The sequence below is a fragment of the Procambarus clarkii genome, chromosome 79 (genome assembly GCF_040958095.1).
Source record: "Procambarus clarkii isolate CNS0578487 chromosome 79, FALCON_Pclarkii_2.0, whole genome shotgun sequence".
NCBI classification, from domain to species: domain Eukaryota; kingdom Metazoa; phylum Arthropoda; class Malacostraca; order Decapoda; family Cambaridae; genus Procambarus; species Procambarus clarkii.
The window spans coordinates 11,446,769-11,472,947 of NC_091228.1; the positions used below are offsets into that span (position 1 = coordinate 11,446,769).

Here is a 26,179-nt window from a genome sequence, read left to right on the forward strand (position 1 = left end):
GTGGCTCTCCGCCTAGCTGCCCCAATCCCAACCCGTTCTCGCAAATTTAATTAGTCAATATTGACTTATTAAATATGTGCATAGGTGACATACTTAACATAATAGTTTCCCTTGAAAAGCTTCATAGAAAACACCGACCTTACCTAACCTACTTAGTATGTTAAGATAAGCATCTTATTGCTTCGTAATTACAATTATTACCTAACCTATACCTATAATAGGTTAAGTAACAATTGTAATTACGAAGCTATAAGATGCTTATTTTAACATACTAAGTAGGTTAGGTAAGGTCGGTGTTTTCTATGAAGCTTTTCAAGGGAAACTATTATGTTTAGTATGTCACCTATGCACGCAACTAATAAGTCAATATTGACTTATTAAATTTGCGAGAACGGGTTGCCAATCCACACCGAATACAGGTGTATTTGCGGCGAGGCAGAGAGATATGGACGGCATGGCCTTCTTTGCCAAAGGACGGGAGGATGGCATGCAAGACACGGTGAGGTTAATGACATTATTAAGAGAAGCCTTACCACAGCCGGTTGTCCAGCAGAGAGAGAGCCCCGTTACATAATGTCCCGCAACTCTGATGAGCCTGTCGGTCGCCCAGACGGAATTACGGTGAACCCCTGGAAGAATGGTAGACAGTTGGTGTGGGACTACACTTGCGTTTCAACTTTAGCCAACACCTATGTTGACTTCAGTGCTACACAAGCAGGAGGAGCTGCCAATCACCGGGAAGCGGCCAAGTCACGTAAATACAGAGACCTTGAGCACCACTACAATTTTGTCCCCATTGCCTCAGAGACACTTGGTGCCCGGGGTAAAAGTGCTGCTAGCTTTTTGAAGGAGTTGGGGTCTAAGCTAATCGAAACAAATAGAGACCATAGAGCTGCCAGTTTTCTTTTTCAGCGCCTTAGTGTGGCCATCCAGAGAGGAAATGCTCACTGCATCCACGGTTCCTGCCCGCCATCTGAGGAGCTGGAGGAGCTTTTCAACTTGTGACAAGCAGCCTTGTACCCTGCATGTAATCAATATTGTAACTTTTTTTGTGTAATGACATTTTCAAATAAAGTTAGATAAATATACACGCTTAACAAAAGAATAGGGGTGGTAGGAGAAGAAAATATCAAAGTCTTCAGTGAGGATCCACAAGGTCTTCTCTGAGTACTCTTTATTTTCTTCTCCGAGGCTATGGGTCCCTACACTTGCACCAGAGGTGGTACCCCTTCTAGGTTTAAAAAAAAAAAAAAAAAAATAATATATATATATATATATATATATATATATATATATATATATATATATATATATATATATATATATATATATATATATATATGCCCTCCGAGGCTATGGGTCCCCCTTCTTCCAGCTAGAGGTGATACTCCCTTCCATATATATATATATATATATATATATATATATATATAATATATATATATATATATATATATATATATATATATATATATACATATATATATATATATATATATATATATATATATATATATATATATATATATATATATATATATATATAGTATATTTTGGTAGCAGTCTTTCCTGTAGACATATTATTAAATATGAACGAAAAAGTAAGATTAATAATTCTAACACGAATTTTCTCAATCTTTCGTACATTTCTTTTCACTGTTGGAGGTAATTCAAAAATCAATTCTCCAAAATTCATTTTTATTTCTAGTCTAGAAATAAAAATTCAGAAATAGAAATTCATTTTTATTTCTAGTCTAGAAATATTTATTTCTAGTCTAGAAAAGACTAGAAATAAAAATGAATTTTGGAGAATTGATTTTTGAATTACCTCCTACAGTGAAAAGAAATGTACGAAAGATTGAGAAAATTCGTGTTAAAATTATTAATCTTACTTTTTCGGTCATATTTAATAATATATATATATATATATATATATATATATATATATATATATATATATATATATATATATATATATATATATATTTATATATATAATATATATATATATATTTATTTATTATGTGTTTAAACTTTGTATTCTTGATATGGGAATAATGTGTATATAACATTTAATCAACAACAGGGTGTCGATTTGTGGAACCAAGAGTGGCCACTAGACGCCCCGTCACGAGGTCTTGTTTGTCAACTTAAAAATGTGACTTGGGTGATTATTTCCACTTTCCTCGTGGTGTACTAACCTGCTGGAATGTATAGAGTGGTCTGGGGAATGATGGTAATGTTCCGCTCCTCAGGCAGCTGCTGGTAGTCGTAGGCGGTGACTGCTACCCTCAGTTTCCCAGCTGGAGCTGACGGGTCGTCCACGACCACACACAGCTGGGCTGTTGTTCCTGCGACCCATTGCTTGGGCGTGGTGACCACGTAGCCTCTGTGGGGGGCACGGCGAGCTGTTAGTCCTTGCCTATCTCCACCATAATGAACACCAACTCAAACGGAAGCAAGTTTGTGTAGGTTGTGTATCAATTCATATAAATTAATACAAGCATGCCTAATGCCAAGCAATAATTATTTATTGGCATTAATTAATGCCAATCAATAATTATCATATATAAAAACTAATTCTAGCCAAATGTAGAGACAAGTGTAATCTTGGTACTAGGAAAGGGACTCCAGTATTGACTTATAATCCGGGAGAATATCTGTGAAGAATAACAATGGTCACTTCTTAATATCCTGCCAATTTAAACTAAACTGTGTTCGCCCTTTCGTTTACTCTCAACCTCCGTCGTTCACACCAACTACTAAACATCTGCCACAACGGTCAGTGTGTCCTCATGACGCACATATTGTCTCATCAACACCTGTTTAATCCCACCTTTCTCAAAATAATATTGAAAATTATAAATATTTGAAGTTAATTTAAAACTCTCTTTAATCAACAAACATTATACAGGACACTTGACCTGTCGTTATGTGGTATTTATGTTCTTTTATTCTCCCATGGAAATGTTTGTCAGTTTGTCCCACAAACAATTTATTGCAAGTTTCATAAAGGATTTTCTTAGCATCAATTATACGAATTGAGTGTTTTATTTATCAAATTAAATTTCCTAAATGCTATATTCGTAAACATTTATTTAGACATTTCATTAACATTTTCATGAAATGCTAGAATTAATATTTATTACTTTGTAATCTCTATCAAACTTAAGGCATTTTCTGAAACTTTTCAATTTTTACTATTTAATAAAATACTTTACTATTTAAATAAAATATTTAGAGTATTTTAAGGTGAATTCGTTTGTGAGAAGATATAATTGGTTGTCCAATATTACGCTGATGGGATTGGTTCAGACATGACTCATATATTCTCAGGAGAGAAAAATCTTAGACAGTAACAATCTTGTGTTGATATAAGTTCGGACTGGACTTAGACAAAACAATATTGTATCATTGCTGGTGACAACAACAATGTGATTACTGAAATTCAGTCAAGTTCCCTTGTCCCTGATGTCCCCTGCATACTGTTATGGTACCTACAGTACTGCTTGACACCTTGTCGTCCCCTGCATACTGCTATGGTACCTACAGTACTGCTTGACACCTTGTCGTCCCCTGCATACAGCTATGGTACCTACAGTACTGCTTGACACCTTGTCGTCCCCTGCATACAGCTATGGTACCTACAGTACTGCTTGACACCTTGTCGTCCCCTGCATACAGCTATAGTACCTGCAGTACTGCTTGACACCTTGTCGTCCCCTGCATACTGCTATGATACCTACAGTACTGCTTGACACCTTGTCGTCCCCTGCATACAGCTATAGTACCTGCAGTACTGCTTGACACCTTGTCATCCTCTGCATACAGCTATGGTACCTACAGTACTGCTTGACACCTTGTCGTCCCCTGCATACTGCTATGGTACCTACAGTACTGCTTGACACCTTGTCGTCCCCTGCATACAGCTATGGTACCTACAGTACTGCTTGACACCTTGTCGTCCCCTGCATACAGCTATGGTACCTGCAGTACTGCTTGACACCTTGTCGTCCCCTGCATACTGCTATGGTACCTACAGTACTGCTTGACACCTTGTCGTCCCCTGCATATAGCTATAGTACCTGCAGTACTGCTTGACACCTTGTCGTCCCCTGCATACTGCTATGGTACCTACAGTACTGCTTGACACCTTGTCGTCCCCTGCATACAGCTATGGTACCTGCAGTACTGCTTGACACCTTGTCGTCCCCTGCATACTGCTATGGTACCTACAGTACTGCTTGACACCTTGTCGTCCCCTGCATACAGCTATAGTACCTGCAGTACTGCTTGACACCTTGTCATCCTCTGCATACAGCTATGGTACCTACAGTACTGCTTGACACCTTGTCGTCCCCTGCATACTGCTATGGTACCTACAGTACTGCTTGACACCTTGTCGTCCCCTGCATACAGCTATGATACCTGCAGTACTGCTTGACACCTTGTCCCTGGTACCATGGCAGGTACTACTATGGTAACTGCTGTCCTCCATAGCACCGCTACCTTTCTGAGAATCTTGTCTGCTCTTTACTAATATGTAGGATTGCCAGAGAGACAACGTTTAAATTCCTCTGTATAAATTTAAGTAGAGAATCTTTAATCTTATAGGTTTTGATATCTCTGAGATGTTCCGATAGATATGATAGCGCTTGGCACAGCCATGATGTCAGGGGAAGTCATGATACATTCGAAACACGTAACTAAGAGGACCAATGGAAGGAGACCCGGAACGTGCCGGGTCACCTAGTCTGCTTCCTGATTGGTTAACACTCAGGACTCACTGCTCAGACAGTTACAGTCTTTGAGCGAACTGAGGTCCGTGAGATGACTCAAATCTGAGGGTTAGAGAAGCGGCAGTCTTCGCGAGAGAGGAGTACCCGACAACCCTGAAGCACAGGTCTGGCTCACACCTACAGCCATTCTATGTCCACACAGGTAGTCAAGGTCAGCTGACTCTTGACGGGTAAATGGTGACCGCTGAGTGCAAAAATAGTGCCCAAACTGGTAGTCAAACACAGCTGAATGATATTCATTTCACTCATTCTACTCGGATTTTCAAACCGAGTAAAATTTGATTTACTTCAAATATACTCGGTCAGCCAATAACAACCAGCGAACACAGTAACTATTCTACCATCGTCGAGACCAAGACAACATCCGGCATACTGCCCCGAAACGAACCGTGTGTGGGGGGGGAGGGAGAGAGGAACGGTGTGTGGGGGAGACATGAACGGTGTGTGGGAGGAGACAGGAACGGTGTGGAGGGAGACAGGAACGGCGTGTGTTGGGGGGAGACAGGAACGGTGTGTGGGGGGAGACAGGAACGGTGTGGGGGGAGACAGAAACGGTGTGTGGGGGAAGAGACAGGAACGGTGTGTGTGAGGGAGACAGGAACGGTGTGTGGAGAGACAGGAACGGTGTGTGGGGAGAGACAGGAAGGGTGTGTGGAGGGAGACAGGAATGGTGTGTGTTGGGGAGAGAGAGGAACGATGTGTGGGGAGAGACAGGAACGGTGTGTGTGGAGAGACAGGAACGGTGGGTGTGGGGGAGAGTCAGGAACGGTGTGTGGAGAGGAGACAGGAACGGTGTGTGGGGAGGAGACACTATCGGTGTGTGGGCAGACAGGAACGGGGTGTGGGGGAGAGAGGAACGGTGTGTGGGGGAGACAGGAATGGTGTGTGAGGGGAGAGACAGGAACGGTGTGTAGGGGAGACAAAAACGGTGTGTGGGGGACACGAACGGTGTGTGGGGGAGAGACAGGAAAGGTGTGTGGTGGGGCAAGATAGGAACGGTGTGGTGGGGGGAGACAGGAACGGTGTGTGGGGGAGACAGGAAGGGTGTGTGTGTGGTGGGGGGAGACAGGAACGGTGTGTGGGGGAGACAGGAACGGTGTGTGGGGAGACAGGAACGGTGTGGGGTGGGGAAAGACAGGAACAGTGTGTGTGAGAGAGACAGGAGCAGTGTATGTGGGAGACAGGAACGGTGTATGTGGGGGAGACAGGAACCGTGTGTGGAGGAGACAGGAACGGTGTGGGGGAGACAGGAACGGTGTGGGGGGAAGAGACAGGAACGGTGTGTGGGGGAGAGAGGAACTGTGTGGGTGGGAGAGACAGGAACGGTGTGTGGTGGGGAAAGACAGGAACGGTGTGTGTGGGAGAGACAGGAACGGTGTGTGGGGGAGACAGGAACGGTGTATGTGGGGGAGACAGGAACGGTGTGTGGGGGAGACAGGAACGGTGTTTGTGGGGGGAGAGACAGGAACGGTGTGTGGGGAGGGAGACAGGAACGGTGTATGTGGGGGAGACAGGAACTGTGTGGATGGGAGAGACAGGAACGGTGTGTGGTGTGGAACGACAGGAACGGTGTGTGTGGGAGACAGGAACGGTGTGTGGTGGGGAAAGACAGGAACGGTGTATGTGGGAGAGACAGGAACGGTGTGTGGGGGAGACAGGAACGGTGTATGTTGGGGAGACAAAAACGGTGTTGGGGGAGACAGGAACGGTGTGTAGGGGAGACAGGAACGGTGTGATGGGGAAGAGACAGGAACGGTGTATGGGCGGAGACAAGAACGGTGTCTGGGGGAGACAGAAACGGTATGTGGGAGAGACAGGAACGGTGTGTGGGGGAGACAGGAACGGTGTCTGGGTGAGACAGGAACGGTGTGTGGGTGTAAGAGTGCAAGTATTTTGCACTCTTTCATGTATAATTGTGAGTTGTAATTGTGGGTGGGTGTGTGTATGTATGCGAATGTGCGTGTTGGGGTGGTGCGAGATGGTATGAGGTGAGCTGTTGACTAGCTTCAATCCGCTGACATGGGAGTACTTAACAAAGAGCCCGTTGTAGAGTCTTGGGACAATACGTACCCCTGGCTTGGACAGCGAGGTGTGTTGAGCAGTGAGAGTGGAACCTTTGCAAGGGAGAGTACATCCAACCAGCTCCTCCATCCGGGTTGGTGATTAGCCATCATCCATCCCTGGGTGAACTTGTTAGTGAGGTAAGAGTGTCAGTAATGCATTGTCTTAATTGGGTGTAGTAGTGTTGACAAGCTGGTGAAGTCTGAATCATTTAGCCATGTATGGTGTGGGCGTGTATGGAGGGTGATCCCCCCCTTTTAATTTTGTTAATATTGTATTAAATAATAGAATGTCAAAGTGTTAAATATCAATTGATGGAAATTGAAAAAAATTGTTAATAAATTTCTATGTGTAGAAGAACAAGCTTGGCTTTTGTTTAGTCCTCTTTTTGTGTAATAACCCATATCCATTGTAATAACCCACTGACCTCTATGATCGTCTCTCGTGATCGTAATCGTTCGCTATTCCTGTTGTAATTCTCTTTCTCTCTTCACTCAATACCCCAGCTTAACACTGTTACAGTCCAGTATGACACTGAACTGCCACATATATCAGAGGAATATTAAATGAGGAAGATACATCAAGGACAAGGGGTATAAATTTATAAAAAAAATTATAAAAATCATTAAACACTGCCACCACCTTCCCGACCAACCATATCTGAATGTGTCTATCACCGATCCCCCAGGAAGGCAAGAAATCAGTAATCATGGGACTCCCGGGTAATATGAATTTCAGTAATAAATTTTGGGAAATTAGTTTGTTTAATTTACGTTACTTATTTAAATCCAAGGACAACTTTAGTATCTATTAACTGTAGGAGAACATGGGGGTTTCCAATTCAACACATAAAAATGACAGAGTAGAGAAATATATCACAGGGGAGTTAAGTGAATACCACTGGACAAGTTATACGATTTATTTTATGAAACATGTAAATTAAAACAATTTGAGCATATACCCTATTCTATTCTATTAACCTAAAGGCACAATGGATATCTACTGAGGACATGAGATTAAAGTGCACAATACCTTAAAATCGCACTGAGGCCACGATGTTGATGGCTGCCCTCAGCCCCTAGGATGCGGGCTTGCGGCCCCTTTTATTCCACACACTCCCGAGACACACTAATCAAATTTTATTTTACCAGCTTATTGCTGGGAAGGATTACTCCTCCCACCATCTAATACAGCCCCAGGGCTCCACCCATTATTTTGGCAAAGGTCAACCATTTAACACTTAGGCCTGAGGTCTGGCTCTCTAGGGCCAATAAGGACTTGGCCCTTATCTCCCGCCAATCACCTTCCCTGATCTGCCGTGGAAGACTACATGAATTCCTGAAGATTTAGTCAGCTCTCCCCAGCTATTAGAAAGGAAACAAGGCGCCTCTGTGGAGCCCAGTGCACCTGCGAGCAATGTTTACCAATTGATAAATTATGTTCAAGCCTGTCTTCTCCAAGATAAAGGGTAGGGACATTTGACTCGCCTGGTATGGGGAAGGGAACGGTGAGAGGGGAAAGAGAGGGACTTGAGAGGGGGATGGAGAGGGGAAATCTGAGTGGGGGAAGTTGAGTTGGGGAAGCCAAAGGTATCACGATGCAAGACCACCATCAGGTCAACCTCTTGGTCCTTGACAAATGGGCGACAGGGTGGGGGTGAAGGGGGTGAGACGAATGACGGCCAAGAAGAAAGGAGAAAGGGAGAAGGAAGAAGGGGAGAAGGGAGAACCAATGATCTGAGCCCCAGATCATTACATTTGAATCAAAGTTCCCTCCAGTAAGAAATAAGGCTAGAGAGATATCTAGATGAACACGTGAGAGGGGGGGGAGACAGGAACGGTGTGTGGGGGAGACAGGAACGGTGTGGGGGGGAGACAGGAATGGTGTGTGGGGGAGACAGGAACGGTGTGTGGTGGGAGAAAGGAACAGTGTTTGGGGGAGACAGGAACGGTGTGGGGGGAGACCGAAGCGGTGTGTGTGGGAGACAGGAACGGTGTGGAGGGGTGACAGGAACGGTGTGTGGTGGAGGGGAGACAGGAACGGTGTGTGGGGGAGACAGGGACGGTGTGTGGGGGTGGAGAAGGGAACAGTGTGGGGGAGACAGGAACGGTGTGTGAGGGAGACAGGAATGGTGTGTGTGGGAGAGACAGGAGTAGTAGGGATTGCTCCACACAGGTTATTTTTTTTTGGGGGGGGGGGGGAAATTACCTGTGCGGGCCAGGGTTTTCAGGTAAATTTAGAAAATTACCTGTGCGGGCCAAGGTTTTCAGGTCCAAAATCACCTGTGCGGGCCAGGGTTTTCAGGTCCAAAATCACCTGTGCGGGCCAGGGTTTTCAGGTCCAAAATCGCCTGTGCGGGCCAGGGTTTTTCAGGCAAATTTGGGGAGTCACATATTTGGAAGTAAGGAATTCTTATGAGGAAAATAATTTCTGAGATTTTAGAAGTTTGTTAAGGTTTCTTATGATGAAAATAAGTAGGAAAATCTTAAAGAAAATTTTTAGAAAATATCGTGTTTGTGTCACAGCATTTCCAGGTGAATTCTACGGACATATTTTGCCTGTTTTCAACTTCTGAAAAAGCTACCTGTGTGAGCCATGGTATTCAGGTCCAAAGGGAAAAAATCCCCTGTGAGGGCCGGGTTTTCAGGTAAATTTAGAATATGTTATGACCAAATTTTGTAAAAAAAGACCATTTTCTGAGAATATTGTCTTAGATGTTTTGTTAAGGAAAACAGACAACTTAGCCCTAACATTTAGTTTTATATCCATTTACAGCTATTTCACCTGTAAAGGCCAAATTGAACAGAGACCAGTTATAGACAGAATTTTTGTCAGAGAGCATTTTATACCTAAAAATGAATAGAGTCTACTTTGAGAGCAAAATTAGTCAGAGTCCATTTTCAGATCAATTTTCATTAGAGTCAAGTTTTATACAGAAAATTCATCAGAGTCTACTTTGAGAGGAAAATTAGTCAGAGACAGTTTTAAGCTCAAATTTCATCAGAGTCCAATTATCAACAGAAATTCGCCAGAGTCTACTTTGAGAGCAAAATTAGTCAGACAGTTTTAAGCTCAAATTTCATCAGAGTCCTGTAATCTGTGAAAATTTGACAGAGTCCATTTTATACCCAATTTTCGTCAGAGTCCAGTTTATGCTCAAATTCGCCAGAGTCTACTTTGAGAGCAAAATTCATCAGAGTCCAGTTTTAAGCTCAAATTTCATCAGAGTCCAATTATCAACAGAAATTCGCCAGAGTCTACTTTGAGAGCAAAATTAGTCCTAACCTAACTTTAACCTAACTTTACCTATCCTAACATAACTTACCTTACCTTAACTATCATACCTAACTTACCGAACCTAATCTAACTTATCCTGCTTAACCTAACTTACCTACATTTACCTAACTTAACCTAACTTTACCTATCCTAACTTAACTTACCTAACTTACCTAACTTAACCTAACTTACCTACATTTACCTAACTTAACCTGCATACCCTAACCTGCTTAACTTAACTTACCTTACCTTACCTATCTTACCTAACTTTACCTATAATAACATAACTTACCTTACCTTACCTATCATACCGAACCTAACCTAACTTAACATTCATAACCTAACTTTACCTATCCTAACATAACTTACCTTACATTACCTATCTTACCTAACTTTACCTAACTTACATAACTTAACCGGCTTAACCTAACTTATATTATTTATCTTACCTATCCTAACGTAACCTAACTTATTCTATCATTCCCAAACTGATGTATCCTAACTTATCTAGTCCAGCCAGACATGATCTAACTTACATAATTATTCCTGCTTGTCTTTTGTGTTTCGTCAATCATTGTCTCGTATTCATTTACTCATTTCAAGGGTTAATTTCTCAAATGGACATTTTTGCATTTCAAGTGTTATTTGTTTAAGATTGGGTGTTTAACCATTTCAAAGGATTTTTGTTATATATGGGAATTTACTTGTTTCAAAGGCTAATTTCTCAAATTGTCATTTTTGCAGATCAAGGGTTATTTGTTAAAGTTCATCAAGTTGCTCATAAGTTGTATTTATTATGTTTGTTATCATATGTTCTTATTCCCCAACCCCTTAACCTAACCTCTTGTAATCTTAGTGTATTTAGTAGGCATATGTTCTTATTCCCCAACCCTTTAACCTAACCTTTCAGATGTAGTTTATTGTGTTTTTTGACGTATTTGTTGAATATATTATCCTTTTCCTAACCTTTCAGATGTAGTTTTGTTTCTCCTTTTTGTATATTTTTACCCAAACCCACCATCCCACTTAACCTTCTTTCCTTCTTTTACTTTGTTTTCACATATAAGTTCATTCTTTATCATAGTAATAATAAAAATTACAATAGTAAAGAATCAGATCTACTAAGACTTGAAATTGAGAAACAAGAGCTCAAGGGAGTGAGAGCATGAAAGAAGAGCAAGGAGTAAGAGAGAGGGGGCGGAAGAAAATGAGTCCAAAGAAGAGAGAATGAGAGAGAGTGTGGGCATGGGGGAACTAAGACTTGAATTTGAGAAAAAAGAAAAATAAGAGAATGAGAGAGAGTGAGCGAAGGGGGAGAGAATGAGGACGATAGAGAGAACAAGGGGGGATAGAAGGAGGGAGATAAAGAGAAAGGGGGATAGAAGGAGTAGGAGAAACAAAGTAAAAGAAGGTTAAGTGGGATGGTGGGTTTGGGTAAAAATATACAAAAAGGAGAAACAAAACTACATCTGAAAGGTTAGGAAAAGGATAATATATTCAACAAATACGTCAAAAAACACAATAAACTACATCTGAAAGGGTTGGGGAATAAGAACATATGATAGAACCTACTAAATACACTAAGATTACAAGAGGTTAGGTTAAGGGGTTGGGGAATAAGAACATATGATAACAAACATAATAAATACAACTTATGAGCAACTTGATGAACTTTAACAAATAACCCTTGATCTGCAAAAATGACCATTTGAGAAATTAGCCTTTGAAACAAGTAAATTCCCATATATAACAAAAATCCTTTGAAATGGTTAAACACCCAATCTTAAACAAATAACACTTTAAATGCAAAAATGTCCATTTGAGAAATTAACCCTTGAAATGAGTAAATGAATATGAGACAATGATTGACGAAACACAAAAGACAAGCAGGAATAATTATGTAAGTTAGATCATGTCTGGCTGGACTAGATAAGTTAGGATACATCAGTTTGGGAATGTGAGAATAAGTTAGGTAAAGCAAGTTAGGTTACGTTAGGATAGGTAAGATAAATAATATAAGTTAGGTTAAGCCGGTTAAGTTATGTAAGTTAGGTAAAGTTAGGTAAGATAGGTAATGTAAGGTAAGTTATGTTAGGATAGGTAAAGTTAGGTTATGAATGTTAAGTTAGGTTAGGTTCGGTAAGTTAGGTATGATAGGTAAGGTAAGGTAAGTTATGTTATTATAGGTAAAGTTAGGTAAGATAGGTAAGGTAAGGTAAGTTAAGTTAAGCAGGTTAGGGTATGCAGGTTAAGTTAGGTAAATGTAGGTAAGTTAGGTTAAGTTAGGTAAGTTAGGTAAGTTAAGTTAGGATAGGTAAAGTTAGGTTAAGCAGGTTAAGTTAGGTAAATGTAGGTAAGTTAGGTTAAGCAGGATAAGTTAGGTTAGGTTCGGTAAGCTAGGTATGATAGTTAAGGTAAGGTAAGTTATGTTAGGATAGGTAAAGTTAGGTAAGATAGGTAAGGTAAGGTAAGTTATGTTAAGCAGGTTAGGTTATGCAGGTTAAGTTAGGTAATGTAGGTAAGTTAGGTAAAGTTAGGTAAGTTAAGTTAGGATAGGTAAAGTTAGGTTAAGCAGGTTAAGTTAGGTAAATGTAGGTAAGTTAGGTTAAGCAGGATAAGTTAGGTTAGGTTAGGTAAAGTTAGGTTAAGCAGGTTAAGTTAGGTAAATGTAGGTAAGTTAGGTTAAGTTATGTAAGTTAGGTTAAGCAGGTTAAGTTAAGTTAGGTAATGTAGGTAAGTTAGGTTAAGCAGGATAAGTTAGGTAAGTTAAGTTAGGATAGGTAAAGTTAGGTTAAGCAGGTTAAGTTAGGTAAATGTAGGTAAGTTAGGTTAAGCAGGATAAGTTAGGTAAGTTAAGTTAGGATAGGTAAAGTTAGGTAATGTAGGTAAGTTAGGTAAATGTAGGTAAGTTAGGTTAAGTTAGGTAAGTTAGGTAAAGTTAGGTAAGTTAGGTTAGGTAAGTTAGGTATGATAGGTAAAGTTAGGTTATGAAGGTTACATTAGGTAAGATAGGTAAAGTTAGGTAAGATAGGTAAGGTATGGTAAGTTATGATAGGATAAGTAAAGTTAGGTTATGCAGGATTAAGTTAGGTAAGATAGGTAAGGTAAGGTAAGTTATGATAGGATAAGTAAAGTTAGGTTATGCAGGATTAAGTTAGGTAAGATAGGTAAGTTAAGTTAGGATAGTTCAGAGAACAGTTTTAGGGTAAAGTGACTACGAAAATATATTTTAACAGAAGTGCAGGTTTGGTATGAAAAGCTGAACTAGTTACATTTTGGAGAGAAATTTTATGACTGAAGATGTCTTAAAGAATAACATGATGGAAGAAAGAGAGTTTCTTTGATGAACGAAGGTGTCTTAGAGAACAACTTTTGGAGAACGAAGGTGAATTAGAGATCACTTTGATGACTCTGAGAATAACTTTGGTCAACGAATATGGATTGGAAAGTTTCTCTAATGAACAAAGGTGACTTAAAGATTAACTTTTATGATTTAGAGAACATCTTTGTTGTCTTAGATAGCAACATTGATGTCTTAGAGAACAACTTTTGATGACTCTGAGAATAACTTTTATGTCTTAGAGAACAACTTTGATGAGCAAGATTAACTTTAGATGTCTCTGAGAATAACTTTTATGTCTTAGAGAACAACTTTGATGAGCAAGATTAACTTTAGATGTCTCTGAGAATAACTTTTATAACATAGAAATTAACTTTAATGAACAAAAGTGAGTTACAGAATAACTTTGATGCCTTAGAGAACAACTTTGATGAGCAAGATTATCTTTAGATGTATCTGAGAATAACTTTTATGAACGAAGATGTCTGAGATTAACTTTGACGTCTCTTGGAATAACTTTTGTGGACATGAAAATATCTTTGGATAACTCTGAGATTAACTTTGATGTCTTTGAGACAACTTTGATGAACGAGAGTGAGTTAGAGATTACCTTTGTTAACTCTGAGATCAACTTTGATTAACAAAAGTGAGTTAGAGATTACATTTGATAACTCTAAGATTAACTTTAGATGTCTCTGAGACAAACTTTTATAACATTGAAATTAACTTTAATGACCAAAAGTGAGTTAGAGAATACCTTTTGATGACTCCGAGAATAACTTTGATGAACAAAGATGTTTTGGAAAGTTTCTCTGTAGAACGAAGGTGACTCTGAGAATAACTTTTGTTAGCTCTTTGAATAACTTTGATGACTTTGAGAATGTCTTTTTGAGAACATGAGTAGTACTTGAATGTATCTTTGATGTATTGAAGAGTAACTTTGATGTCTCGAAGATATCTTGCAGATCAACTTTGATGACAGAGATTAACTTTTGTTGTTTTAGAGATTAATTTTGATAGCTCCGAGAATAACTTTTATGCCTCTGTGATTAACTTTAATGAACGAAGATGTCTTAGAAAGTTTCTTTGATGAACGAAAGGTTACTTAGAGAATAACATTTTGATGACTGAGATTAACTTTTTGATGACTCTGAGAATAACTTTATGCCTCTGAGATTAACTTTAATGAACGAAGATGTCTTAGAAAGTTTCTCTGATGAATGAAAGGCTACTTAGAGAATAGCATTTTGATGACTGAGATTAACTTTTTGATGACTCTGAGAATAACTTTTATGCCTCTGAGATTAACTTAAATGAACGAAGATGTCTTAGAAAGTTTCTCTGATGAACGAAAGGCTACTTAGAGAATAGCATTTTGATGACTGAGATTAACTTTTTGATGACTCCGAGAATAACTTTGAGGATGCGAGTAAATTTTTGAGTGTTTGAGAGTGTCTTTTGTTGTCACGAAGAGTAACTTTGGTGTTACGGAGAGCACCTTTGACTATTTTTCTTACTTAACGACATATAATTTTTACGAAAGTGCTGAAAAAGTTACATTTGACTATTTTTCTTACTTAGCGACATATAATTTTAGTTACGAAAGTGTTGAAAAAGTTACATTTGACTATTTTAGTTGAGGAAAGACAAGAAAAAAATATGACGACAGTGACTATTTTAGTGCTCCACAAAGTATAAATGTCAGTTAAGAACAGCGATGAAAGATATCTTTGACTATATTTTTTTACTTGACAAAACTTAATTTTAGTTAGGAACAATGATGATGAATATGACTTTTTCTGTTGATTGATGGATAATTTTAGTTATGAAATGACAATGAAACATGAAGAACACGGTTATTTTCTGATGACTAGGGAATAAGTTTAGTTATGAACAGTGTTGGAAAGATTCCTTTGACAATTTTTTGGTTGATTGGATAATATATTTAGTTGAGAAATGACGAAGTGACTATGTTTTAGTTGATTGGCGAAAGATTTTTAGTTAAGAAGTTACAAGAAAGGTTTGTCTTTGTAAATTTGGAACTGAATAAAGTGTAGATTTGTTTAAGAACATGGCTGGTAGAACTATTAAGTTGACTACAAGAATTACTTTGACATAGTTTTGCAAATAAAAACTTGGTGACTAAAATTGTTGAGGAAACTGTATTGCTGATGCTAATATTTGACAAAGAACTAGTTAGTGAATGGAAGAAACAAATTGGTTTAAAGAAACAAAGAACATAAAAAAATTGAGGTTATGTAGGGGAATGAACACAGTGAACATACGGTGAACACAGAAAACATGTAAGAAAAAGTTGATGAATAGAGTGAACATGCAGGGAATATGAACTTATAGAGAATATGAAGACATGATAAGGAACATAGGGAATACAAAGAATGAACACTGAACATGTGAAGAACAAGCTAAGAACATTGAGAACATGAATATTGAGTATAAAAGTTATACAGAGAACATATGATGTACATGAAAAACATGACAAAGAACATAGTGAATATACGGGGAAAACGGTTGAAAAAATTTGAACTGAGCATGCTGTGAACATTTGTAGAACATGGAATGAACACAGAAAACATGGAAAAAATGTGAAGAACACAGCTGAATATAGAGAAAATATGCAAATACAGGGGGACAAGAGCTGGAGCTCAGTAACTGACTTGATCTTATTTACTACGTCTGAAATATGACTGTTTAAAATTTCAGGGGGATTGGACCGCTAGTAGCGAAAATGTGGTCTCTGTCAAATTTGGGTCTTTAATTGGACTCTAATTAATTTCGATCATGAACTGGACTCTGATGAAATTTGAGCTTAAAACTGTCTCTGACTAATTTTGCTCTCAAAGTAGACTCTGGCGAATTTCTGTTGATAATTGGACTCTGATGAAATATGAGCTTAAAACTGTCTCTGACTAATTTTGCTCACAAAGTAGACTCTGGCGAATTTCTGTTGATAATTGGACTCTGATGAAATTTGAGCTTAAAACTGTCTCTGACTAATTTTGCTCTCAGAGTAGACTCTATTCATTTTTAGGTATAAAATGCTCTCTGACAAAAATTCTGTCTATAACTGGTCTCTGTTCAATTTTGGTCTTTACAGGTGAAATAGCTGTAAATGGATATAAAACTAAATGTTATGGCTAAGTTGTCTGTTTTCCTTAACAAAACATCTAAGACAATATTCTCTGAAAATGGTCTTTTTACAAAATTTGGTCATAAACATATTCTAAATTTACCTGAAAACCCTCGCCCTCACAGGGGATTTTTTCCCTTTGGACCTGAAAACCATGGCTCACACGGGATATTTTCCGAAGTTGAAAACAGGCACGATATGTCCGTAGAGTTCACCTGGAAATGCTGTGACACAAACACGATATTTTCTAAAAATTTTCTTTAAGATTTTCCTACTTATTTTCATTATAAGAAACCTTAACAACTTCTAAAATCTTAGAAATTATTTTTCTCATAAGAACTCCTTACTTCCAAATCTGTGACCCCCCAAATTTGCCTGAAAAACCCTGGCCCGCACAGGTGATTTTGGACCTGAAAATCCCTGGCCCGCACAGGTGATTTTGGACCTGAAAACCCTAGCCCGCACAGGTAATTTTGGACCTGAAAACCCTGGCCCGCACAGGTGATTTTGGACCTGAAAACCCTGGCCCGCACAGGTGATTTTGGACCTGAAAACCCTGGCCCGCACAGGTAATTTTTTAAATTTACCTGAAAACCCTGGCCCGCACAGGTAATTTTTCCCCCCCCCCAAAAAATGACCTGTGTGGAGCCATCCCTACTACTGACAGGAACGGTGTGTGTTGGGGACGAGACAGGAACGGTGTGTGGTGGGAGAGACAGGAACGGTGTGTGGTGGAGGAAGATAGGAACGGTGTGTGTGGGAGAGACAGGAACGGTGTATGGGGGGAGAGACAGGAACGGTGTGTAGATGAGAGACAGGAACAATGTGTGTTTGTGGGGGAGACAGGAACGGTCTTTGGGGAGACAGAAACGGTGTGGGGTAGGAGACAGGAACGGTGTAGGGGAGAGAGAGGAAAGCTGTGTGGATGGGAGACAGGAACGAACGAACCCGACTCTACCGTCGGAGCGTGGAGCAGCGACATCAACGCCATCTGTGAGTCCGCTCCCGAAACCTCCACAACTTGGACAACGCCATTTAGTAGTGACAGGACTATACCAGCCAGAAATGCTAGATTCTTGTCCTAATAGCTCGAGAGGCAGCTGGGGCTGACCTCTGGTGAGGTGGCGCCTAGAAAATCAGAGCTATCTATTGAGCGATAAGATGTACGTTTATGCAGGGTCCGTAAGTGCTATTTCCTAGTGTCCCAGTGTACTAATGAAGTATCTGTATTTACAGAGCCGACGTAGGGCTGCTGTGATACGAGGTCAGTCTACCCAGGGCACCCAAGGTCACTACACCAGTCTGCTTTACGGAAGCAGTGAGCCGCCGCCGGAAGAGAACTGTGAAGTGTTCTACTGTCTTCCTGTGGAGTGGCAGAGACGGGATTCGCCGTACCCGGGGCTGGCTAATAAGGTGCTGAAGAGGAGAGTAACCAGCGAGTTGCACGAAGCTCCTGCCTAGGGCTCGCTACCCTAGTATTTGCACAACCCGTCCTCGACTCAAGTCCATTACATCCAGCGGTCAACCCCACAGACGCATTCATAAATTTTAACATGCTGTTCATTCAAAACGGGAATTTTCTCAAGTATAAACTAATATTATAATATATTAGAATATTGTGTATAAATAGGCATAGGTTAGGTTAGGTCAGGTGTTTAGGTTCTGTTGGCGATTATTTGTATTTGTAGTACGTGGGTGAAGCATTTACAGCGTTGTGGTTCGAACAAAATTCGTCAGGGAGCACTTGTTCCAGATATGTTCGAACGTCAGCAGTTGTGAGTCGTGTGTAAACCGCTTTTCATTCATAAACAGGGGGTTTGGCGGGTGCATGGAATCACTTTTGGATCTTTGTTTGGAGGACGGGCTGTATTTGCACGTGAAGTGGCCCAGCAGCGCGAAGCTGAAGGAATCTGCCAACACCGGGCAGGACTGTGATTGTGGGCCTTCACGTGGAAGCTCTTAGTGAGACTGTGGTTTGGCTGGCCCGTGGCCAGGGGTAGACTCATTGTTGCTTCCCGGTACTTGCTAAGGATCGTACTACGGATGAGGAAACACGATAGGTTACAAGACTGGATCGCCATCATCGAAGAGCGATTAGTGTTCCATGAGACATTTTGTATATATTAGGTGTACTAATACTTTTGTTAGGATTATTTACGAGGTGATGGAAAAAGTTATCATATGTAAAATATATCGATATTTTATGAAGTGTAGTATTCAATACAACCCCTCATTTGTTTTACTTGCATTACCGAGCTCACTCCTTGAAAACCACTACTTACTTGGTGCCGGATACTAGTACTTTAGAACCACCTGAAAAGAACCCTTTTGCGACCCATTGTGGCCGTAACAACGGGGGGGGGGGCAGGAACGGGGTGTGGGGGAGAGACAGGAACGGTGTGTGTGTGGCGAGACAGGAACGGTGTGGGGTGGGAGACAGGAACGGTGTGGGGGGTGAGAGAGGAACGGTGTGGAGGGTGGGAGACAGGAACGGTGTGGGGGGTGAGAGAAGAACGGTGTGGGGGTGGGAGATAAGAACGGTGTGTGAATGAGAGACAGGAACGGTGTGTGGGGGAGGCAGAAACGGTGTGTGGATGAGAGAGGAACGGTGTGTGGTGGGGAGAGACAGGAACGGTGTGTGGATGAGAGACAGGAACAGTATGTGGATGAGAGACAGGAACGGTGTGTGGGTGAGAGACAAGAATGGTGTGTGAATGAGAGACAGGAACGGTGTGTGGGGGAGGCAGAAACGGTGTGTGGGAGAGAGGAACGGTGTGTGGTGGGAGAGACAGGAACGGTTTGTGGGGGGGACTGGAAAGGTGTGTGGGGGGGAATGAAACGGTGTGTGGTGGGAGAGACAGGAACGGTGTATGTGGGAGAGACAGGGACGGTGTGTGGGGGGGGGAGACAGGAACAGTGTGGGGGGAGACAGGAACGGTGTATGGCTGAGAGACAGGAACGGTGTGTGAGGAAGAGACTGGAACAGTGTGTGGGGGAGAGACAGGAACGGTGTGCGGGGGAGAGACAGAAACAATGTGTGGGAAGACATGATCGGTGTGAGGGAGGAGACAGGAACGGTGTGTGGGGAAGGGACAGGAACGGTGTGTGTGGGGGAAGACATTTACGGTGTGTGGGGGAGAGACAGGAACGGTGTGTGGGGGAGACAGGACCGGTGTGTGGAGGAGACAGGAACGGTGTGTGTGGGAGGAGACAGGAATCTTGTGTGGTGGAGACAGGACCGGTGATTGAGGGAGAGAGAAACGGTGAGTATGGGAGAGATAGGAACGGTGTCTGGGGGGAGCGAGGAACGGTGTGTGTGGGAGAGACAGGAACGGTGTGAGGGGGAGACAGGAACGGTGTATGTGTGGGAGACAGGAACGGTGTGGGGGAGAGAGAGGAACGGTATAGGGGGGAGGGAGAGAAACATTGTCTGGGGAGACAGGAACGGTGTGTGGGGGAGACAGGAACGGTGAGTGGGGAGACAGGAACTGTGTGGGGTGGGAGACAGGAACGGGGTGGGAGAGAGAGAGGAACGGTGTTGGGTAGAGACAGGAACAGTGTGTGGATGAGAGACAGGAGCGGTATGTAGATGAGAGACAGGAACGGTGTGTAGATGAGAGACAGGAACGGTGTGTGGGGGAGACAGGAACGGTGTGTGGTGGGGAAAGACAGGAACGGTGTGCGGTGGGAGACAGGAACGGTGTGTGGGGGGAAACAGGAACGGTGTGTGTGGGGGAGACATGTACGGTGTGTGGGGTGGGGGAGACAGGTACGGTGTGTGGGGAGAGACAGGAACGGTGTGTGGGGGAGACAGGAACGGTGTGGAGGAGACAGGAACGGTGTGTGTGGAGAGACAGGAACGGTGTGGGGGGAGACAGGAACGGTGTGTGGGAGGAGACAGGAACTGTGAGTGGGGGGGGGGGGGAAACAGGAACGGTGTGTGTGGGGGGGGAGACAGGTACGGTGTGTGGCGGAGAGACAGGAACGGTGTGTGGGGGAGAGAGGAACGGTGTGTGTGTGGGAGAGACAGGAACGGTGTGTGGGGGGAAACAGGAACGGTGTGTGGGGGACAGAGGAACGGTGTGTGTGGGAGAGAAAGGAATTGTCGGAAAATCCGACACCATTTAATAATCATACAGATAATAGCTGTGTTGTATAAACAAGTTACCCATAGAAAACGTAACTTGTAGTGGAATTACCATCTAAAGAAAACGGGATATCATCACCACATACTATTATAATTCACCACCTATTATGGTGGGAATTATTCTTAAATACATTAGTCTTTGGACTTTACCATCATAAAAACATCTTATATAAATTAACTTAATTATCAATATTAAAGTAGAGTAAATGTGACCCTTCTATCACTTTCTGACATGTGGACAATGTAAGCCAGGCGTCAGAGTGAGGAAGGAGGGCAGCCATTGTTTATACTAGACCAGAGGCTCACACGGGAGCAAATTCGGCTCCTGTTAATTTTACTTGGACGTAGTGTTATGGAAACCAAAGGTGTACCATTTTCAACACGCTGTCTACAAATTTAAGTTAAGTGTTCTTTCCGAAACCCATTATCTATCATTAGTGGCCATTAATGTCATTATATAGGGTGGGCCGGTTAGAACGCGAAATCGCCTCAAACTAAAGGTAATTAAGCCAGGTCTTCATGTTCCATGTACAGTTTTCTCTGAAATACTTGTCATATATAGGTTTCTGGCTTCACAGTTAGCGCCTTTTTGACAGGTCAAGACGAGGAAGAGTTTGTGCACCAGTTACTGGGTGATATGGAAGCTACCTCAAAGAGGATAATTTGGTGTCTACACCCTAGTTATACCTGGTGGACTAACCTGCTGTACTATAAGATAAGGAACCTCTTCAATGTATGTAGTTACTGTAGTTTGATTGGCTGCATATATTAATTTAATAAACCCCCCTAATGTGTAGAGGATCGATTTGTGAGATTAAGAGATTATTGCAGAAATACAGTCCACTTATCATTATACAAATTGCTATCGAAGTATATAAATTAACGTAAATATAAATTCATATAAATTAAATAAATATAAATCTCACAGGTCGGTTCCCACATTATTTGGTCCTTCGAACCGGATAACGGATTATTTGATCCTTTGAACCCACATTTGGTCATCTTAGTACCGGATGAACCAGTTAACCAGTGGATTCATTAAATATACTAGTGCAGTGTGATTTAAACAAAGCCAGCAGTCAAGACGGCAGCGTAGCCTCGAGGGAGCTCAGGAGCCCCCCTCAGCCGAGTTCAGCTTCGTCAGCGGTTTCATGCACACCCACAGATATTTGGTGGCGTGTTATTTCGTGAAATGACAGCGCTAATATAGAAGCCAGCCAAATTAGTGGCTGTGTCCTCGCAAGATTGTTCACGGATTTCGTGGTGTTACATTTCGCGAGAGATTATCCACGAATTTTGTGGACTTTATTTCGCGAGGTCACTAATAATATTTAATACTTCTTGATAATATTAGAAGTTTCATAGAGGCTTTTTAAGCCTCTAAGCTAATTTTAAGCCTCCTTTAAGCTAATTAAGAGGCTATTATCAATAATTGTGTATATTATTTCTCCAAATAGAGAATTATTTAATATATATTGCACTAGTGATCACAGTATATTTACTAATTGCCAACCCACAACAGGGTAGGATATGACTAGTTGAACTATTATCGTTCATCCTAGTCCCATTATTACCATAGTCAGTTGTACTATATTGATTAACCTAACACCATTAATGCATGGTCCAGACCCTATTTTGGGTGTAATTTTTATCAACTCGAGTTGAGTTGTATATATAATAATTTACTTATGATCATTACACCTTTGAGTGATTAATTAGTGTCTCTACCATCCTAGGGTGATATAGAAGAGCTAACCTAAAGGTACTTCCAGTGACACTGGTTTATCACTCAAATCATTAGTGTGTATGATTGTATATATATAATGTGTATTAATTTTAAGTGCTAACCTCTAGTAGAGGTAGGATTATTGCCTAGTGAGTTCAGAATTTAAACCTAGGCTACCAATAGTACTTACTCACAATTTATGAGCCAGTGGTGCCCAATTAACAAGTCACCATGACTAATCCACAGAAAGCAAAGCGTGCTTTAATATCAAGCAAACGCCAACTAACAAGAGATCTGAACCAATATGAACAGTTGTTATATGAGCCTGTAATTAATTATCGTCGGTTGAAAATACCACTGTTACAGATTCAAACCCAATTGCATATATTGAAAGCAAATAGGAAATCTTACCAAAATCAGGTCCACGACGACGACATAGTAGTTGAAGATGTGGAACCATTCCTGTCTGACCTTGCACAATATGAAGAAGAAACTCAAGCCAGGTTGGAACATTTACACAGGATAATTGAATCAGAACAAATAGCAAGTACATCAAATAAAGTAGATAATGTTATGGATGATCTGGATCTTTTTGAGAATAAATGTAAAGCCAGATTAGATCCTTTAATCAACAAGGATAAAGCTTCACCCAGTAAAGCTTCACCCACAGCAGCTTCACCTAATATTATACCACCAGAAATTAAGCAGTTCTCAGACAATTTATCCACAGTCTCTGTGGTTTCTGAAAACCCAATACCTGAAGCTACTAAGTTAACATGCCTCCAAACTAGAGGTGAAGCTGAACCAGTAGTAGAAAATGTAAATGAAAATAGCAACAGCACTAATTTCCCAGTCCAGCCTCCTAGGAATAATGCTGGCAATGAGAAAACTGTCATACATCTAGTACTACAATTGCTGGATTTACCTCAACCTGATCAGACTGTTGACTCATTACAATCCTTCAGCATGGAGTTTGAGTCACTACTAAGAATGTTCAGTCTTAAGGTTGATATAACTACTAGTGAATGGATGACCAAAGTAGTCCTTCAACGAAAATTGTCCAGCGATATACTAGATGAATTATATGCACATCAACATAACACCATCCTGACAGTACAGGACATCACTGAAGGTTTACATTCCATCATAAACAAACGACGAGCAAATGAGGAAGTTAAAGCCTCTTGCAAGCCTTCAGAAATAGAAAATAATAGTCAATTAAAGGGTAAAACAACTACCCCAAATAAACATCAACCAATTACTCAAACATCAAGTTGCAGAAAATCTGACAATGCAGCAGCAACCTCCAAGCCTACTGTTACTAGTTCACCCAAACCGGTAACTTCCAAACGTGCAGTAGGCTGGGGGACATGTATGTTCTGCAAAAAGAAACATTCAACATACCGTTGTGCTAATTATCCAACCAGAGACACTCGTATTGAGCGACTCCAGGAATTAGGGAGATGTTCGAGGTGTCTCAAGTCACACAACATAGACTATTGTGATACCCAATTCAACACCTGTAACAGGTGTAGAAGAGGTAGGCACCATGCAGCACTGTGCAAATATACGAAATTAACGTATTCAAGACCCAAGGTGGAAGATAGCATTCCCACCACAGTACAGTACTGCAAGGTGCAACAAACAAAGAGTGTCCAATCGGCAAAGTCTAAAGGTAATACGACTTTGCCTACTGCCCAAATTACCATCCTGAATAAGAGGGCCAAGGTCCATACCCGTGGGTTGTTTGACCAAGGATCCCAGAGAACATATATCACCAAAAAGTTGGCAGAAGAACTACAATTAAGGCCTGTAGCCCAGATGTCATTCAACATCTCAGGGTTTGTAACAGATGCAGGACCTCAAGTCTACCAGGTGGTACAACCATCAGTACGCTTAGGCAGGTACGTCTGTCGAGTACAAGCCATTGTGGTGGACAAAATACCAGTAGACCTACAAGTTCAAGGTCTGAGAGCAACAGCCAAATTCCTGAGAAATAGAGGAATAAAATTGGCAGATAATATTAAGTCTGATCACCTCACTGACTTCGGTCTCCTTGTAGGGACAGACTATTGTCATCGATTCATCGGTAGCCCTACTAAATATCAGGGGTATAACCATGTTAAACTCTGCAGGAGGTAAATTACTCTCAGGCCCAGTATCAAGCCTGAGGAGACCTATGCCTGCAGATAAACAATACCAGTAGAAATCTAAATTTGTCAGCTGATTATATTTCTCCAGTAGCATTATACTAAGGAGATTACAGCTGACTATACTAACAGAGGTTGATGTTAGTATCATCATTTAAAGCTGGAGATGAGTTCATGAGGCCTCAGTGGCAAATCAGTGAACAGTAGCCTAAACCAGCTACAAGTCACTGCGACCAATGTCACTGAACCCACTGCAGTCTCAGAACCATACTTTACTTTAATGATGAGCTATTCAATCTTCTGAATCAATTAACTAAATTAAACCCCAATAAATCTGATGACTGATTTGATACATTTATTCTTTAATCAAGATGTATTCCATGGGCCTCAGTGTTTATATATCAGTGACCAGTTACCTGAAGAAACTTCAAGTTATATCTAATGTCACTGATCTCACTGCAGTCCCTGAATCATACTTGACTGTAGTACTTGATCACATCCAGTCTTCTGGGTTAAATAATATGTAATTAGGCTTGAATATTAGCCTTTCAAGAGTTGACAGGGAAATGAAATCGCATTAGACTTCTAACCCCTACAACTCTAGTACGGGACATCCGTCCTGTACGAACAGACACACAAATGTGTGATTACTAACTACTAACATCAAATTAATGTAATAATTCGAAGGAGGAGTATCGGTGTTCGTCTGTTCTAATTAGGACTTCGACCCGTGAGCAGCCCCTGGGGAATTATGTCGGAAAATCCGACACCATTTAATAATCATACAGATAATAGCTGTGTTGTATAAACAAGTTACCCATAGAAAACGTAACTTGTAGTGGAATTACCATCTAAAGAAAACGGGATATCATCACCACATACTATTATAATTCACCACCTATTATGGTGGGAATTATTCTTAAATACATTAGTCTTTGGACTTTACCATCATAAAAACATCTTATATAAATTAACTTAATTATCAATATTAAAGTAGAGTAAATGTGACCCTTCTATCACTTTCTGACATGTGGACAATGTAAGCCAGGCGTCAGAGTGAGGAAGGAGGGCAGCCATTGTTTATACTAGACCAGAGGCTCACACGGGAGCAAATTCGGCTCCTGTTAATTTTACTTGGACGTAGTGTTATGGAAACCAAAGGTGTACCATTTTCAACACGCTGTCTACAAATTCAAGTTAAGTGTTCTTTCCGAAACCCATTATCTATCATTAGTGGCCATTAATGTCATTATATAGGGTGGGCCGGTTAGAACGCGAAATCGCCTCAAACTAAAGGTAATTAAGCCAGGTCTTCATGTTCCATGTACAGTTTTCTCTGAAATACTTGTCATATATAGGTTTCTGGCTTCACAGTTAGCGCCTTTTTGACAGGTCAAGACGAGGAAGAGTTTGTGCACCAGTTACTGGGTGATATGGAAGCTACCTCAAAGAGGATAATTTGGTGTCTACACCCTAGTTATACCTGGTGGACTAACCTGCTGTACTATAAGATAAGGAACCTCTTCAATGTA

The 26,179-nt window shown here is 41.0% G+C and overlaps 1 protein-coding gene across 1 annotated transcript in view; it reads right to left on the reverse strand.

Annotated features, from left to right (window-relative positions):
- The window catches only part of LOC123751416 (alpha-2-macroglobulin-like), a 622,101-nt gene that overhangs the window by 167,223 nt on the left and 428,699 nt on the right, over positions 1–26,179 (reverse strand). Inside the window, 1 exon segment of the mRNA XM_069314540.1 lies at positions 2,202–2,389. Within this exon segment, the coding sequence (XP_069170641.1) occupies positions 2,202–2,389 (188 nt within the window).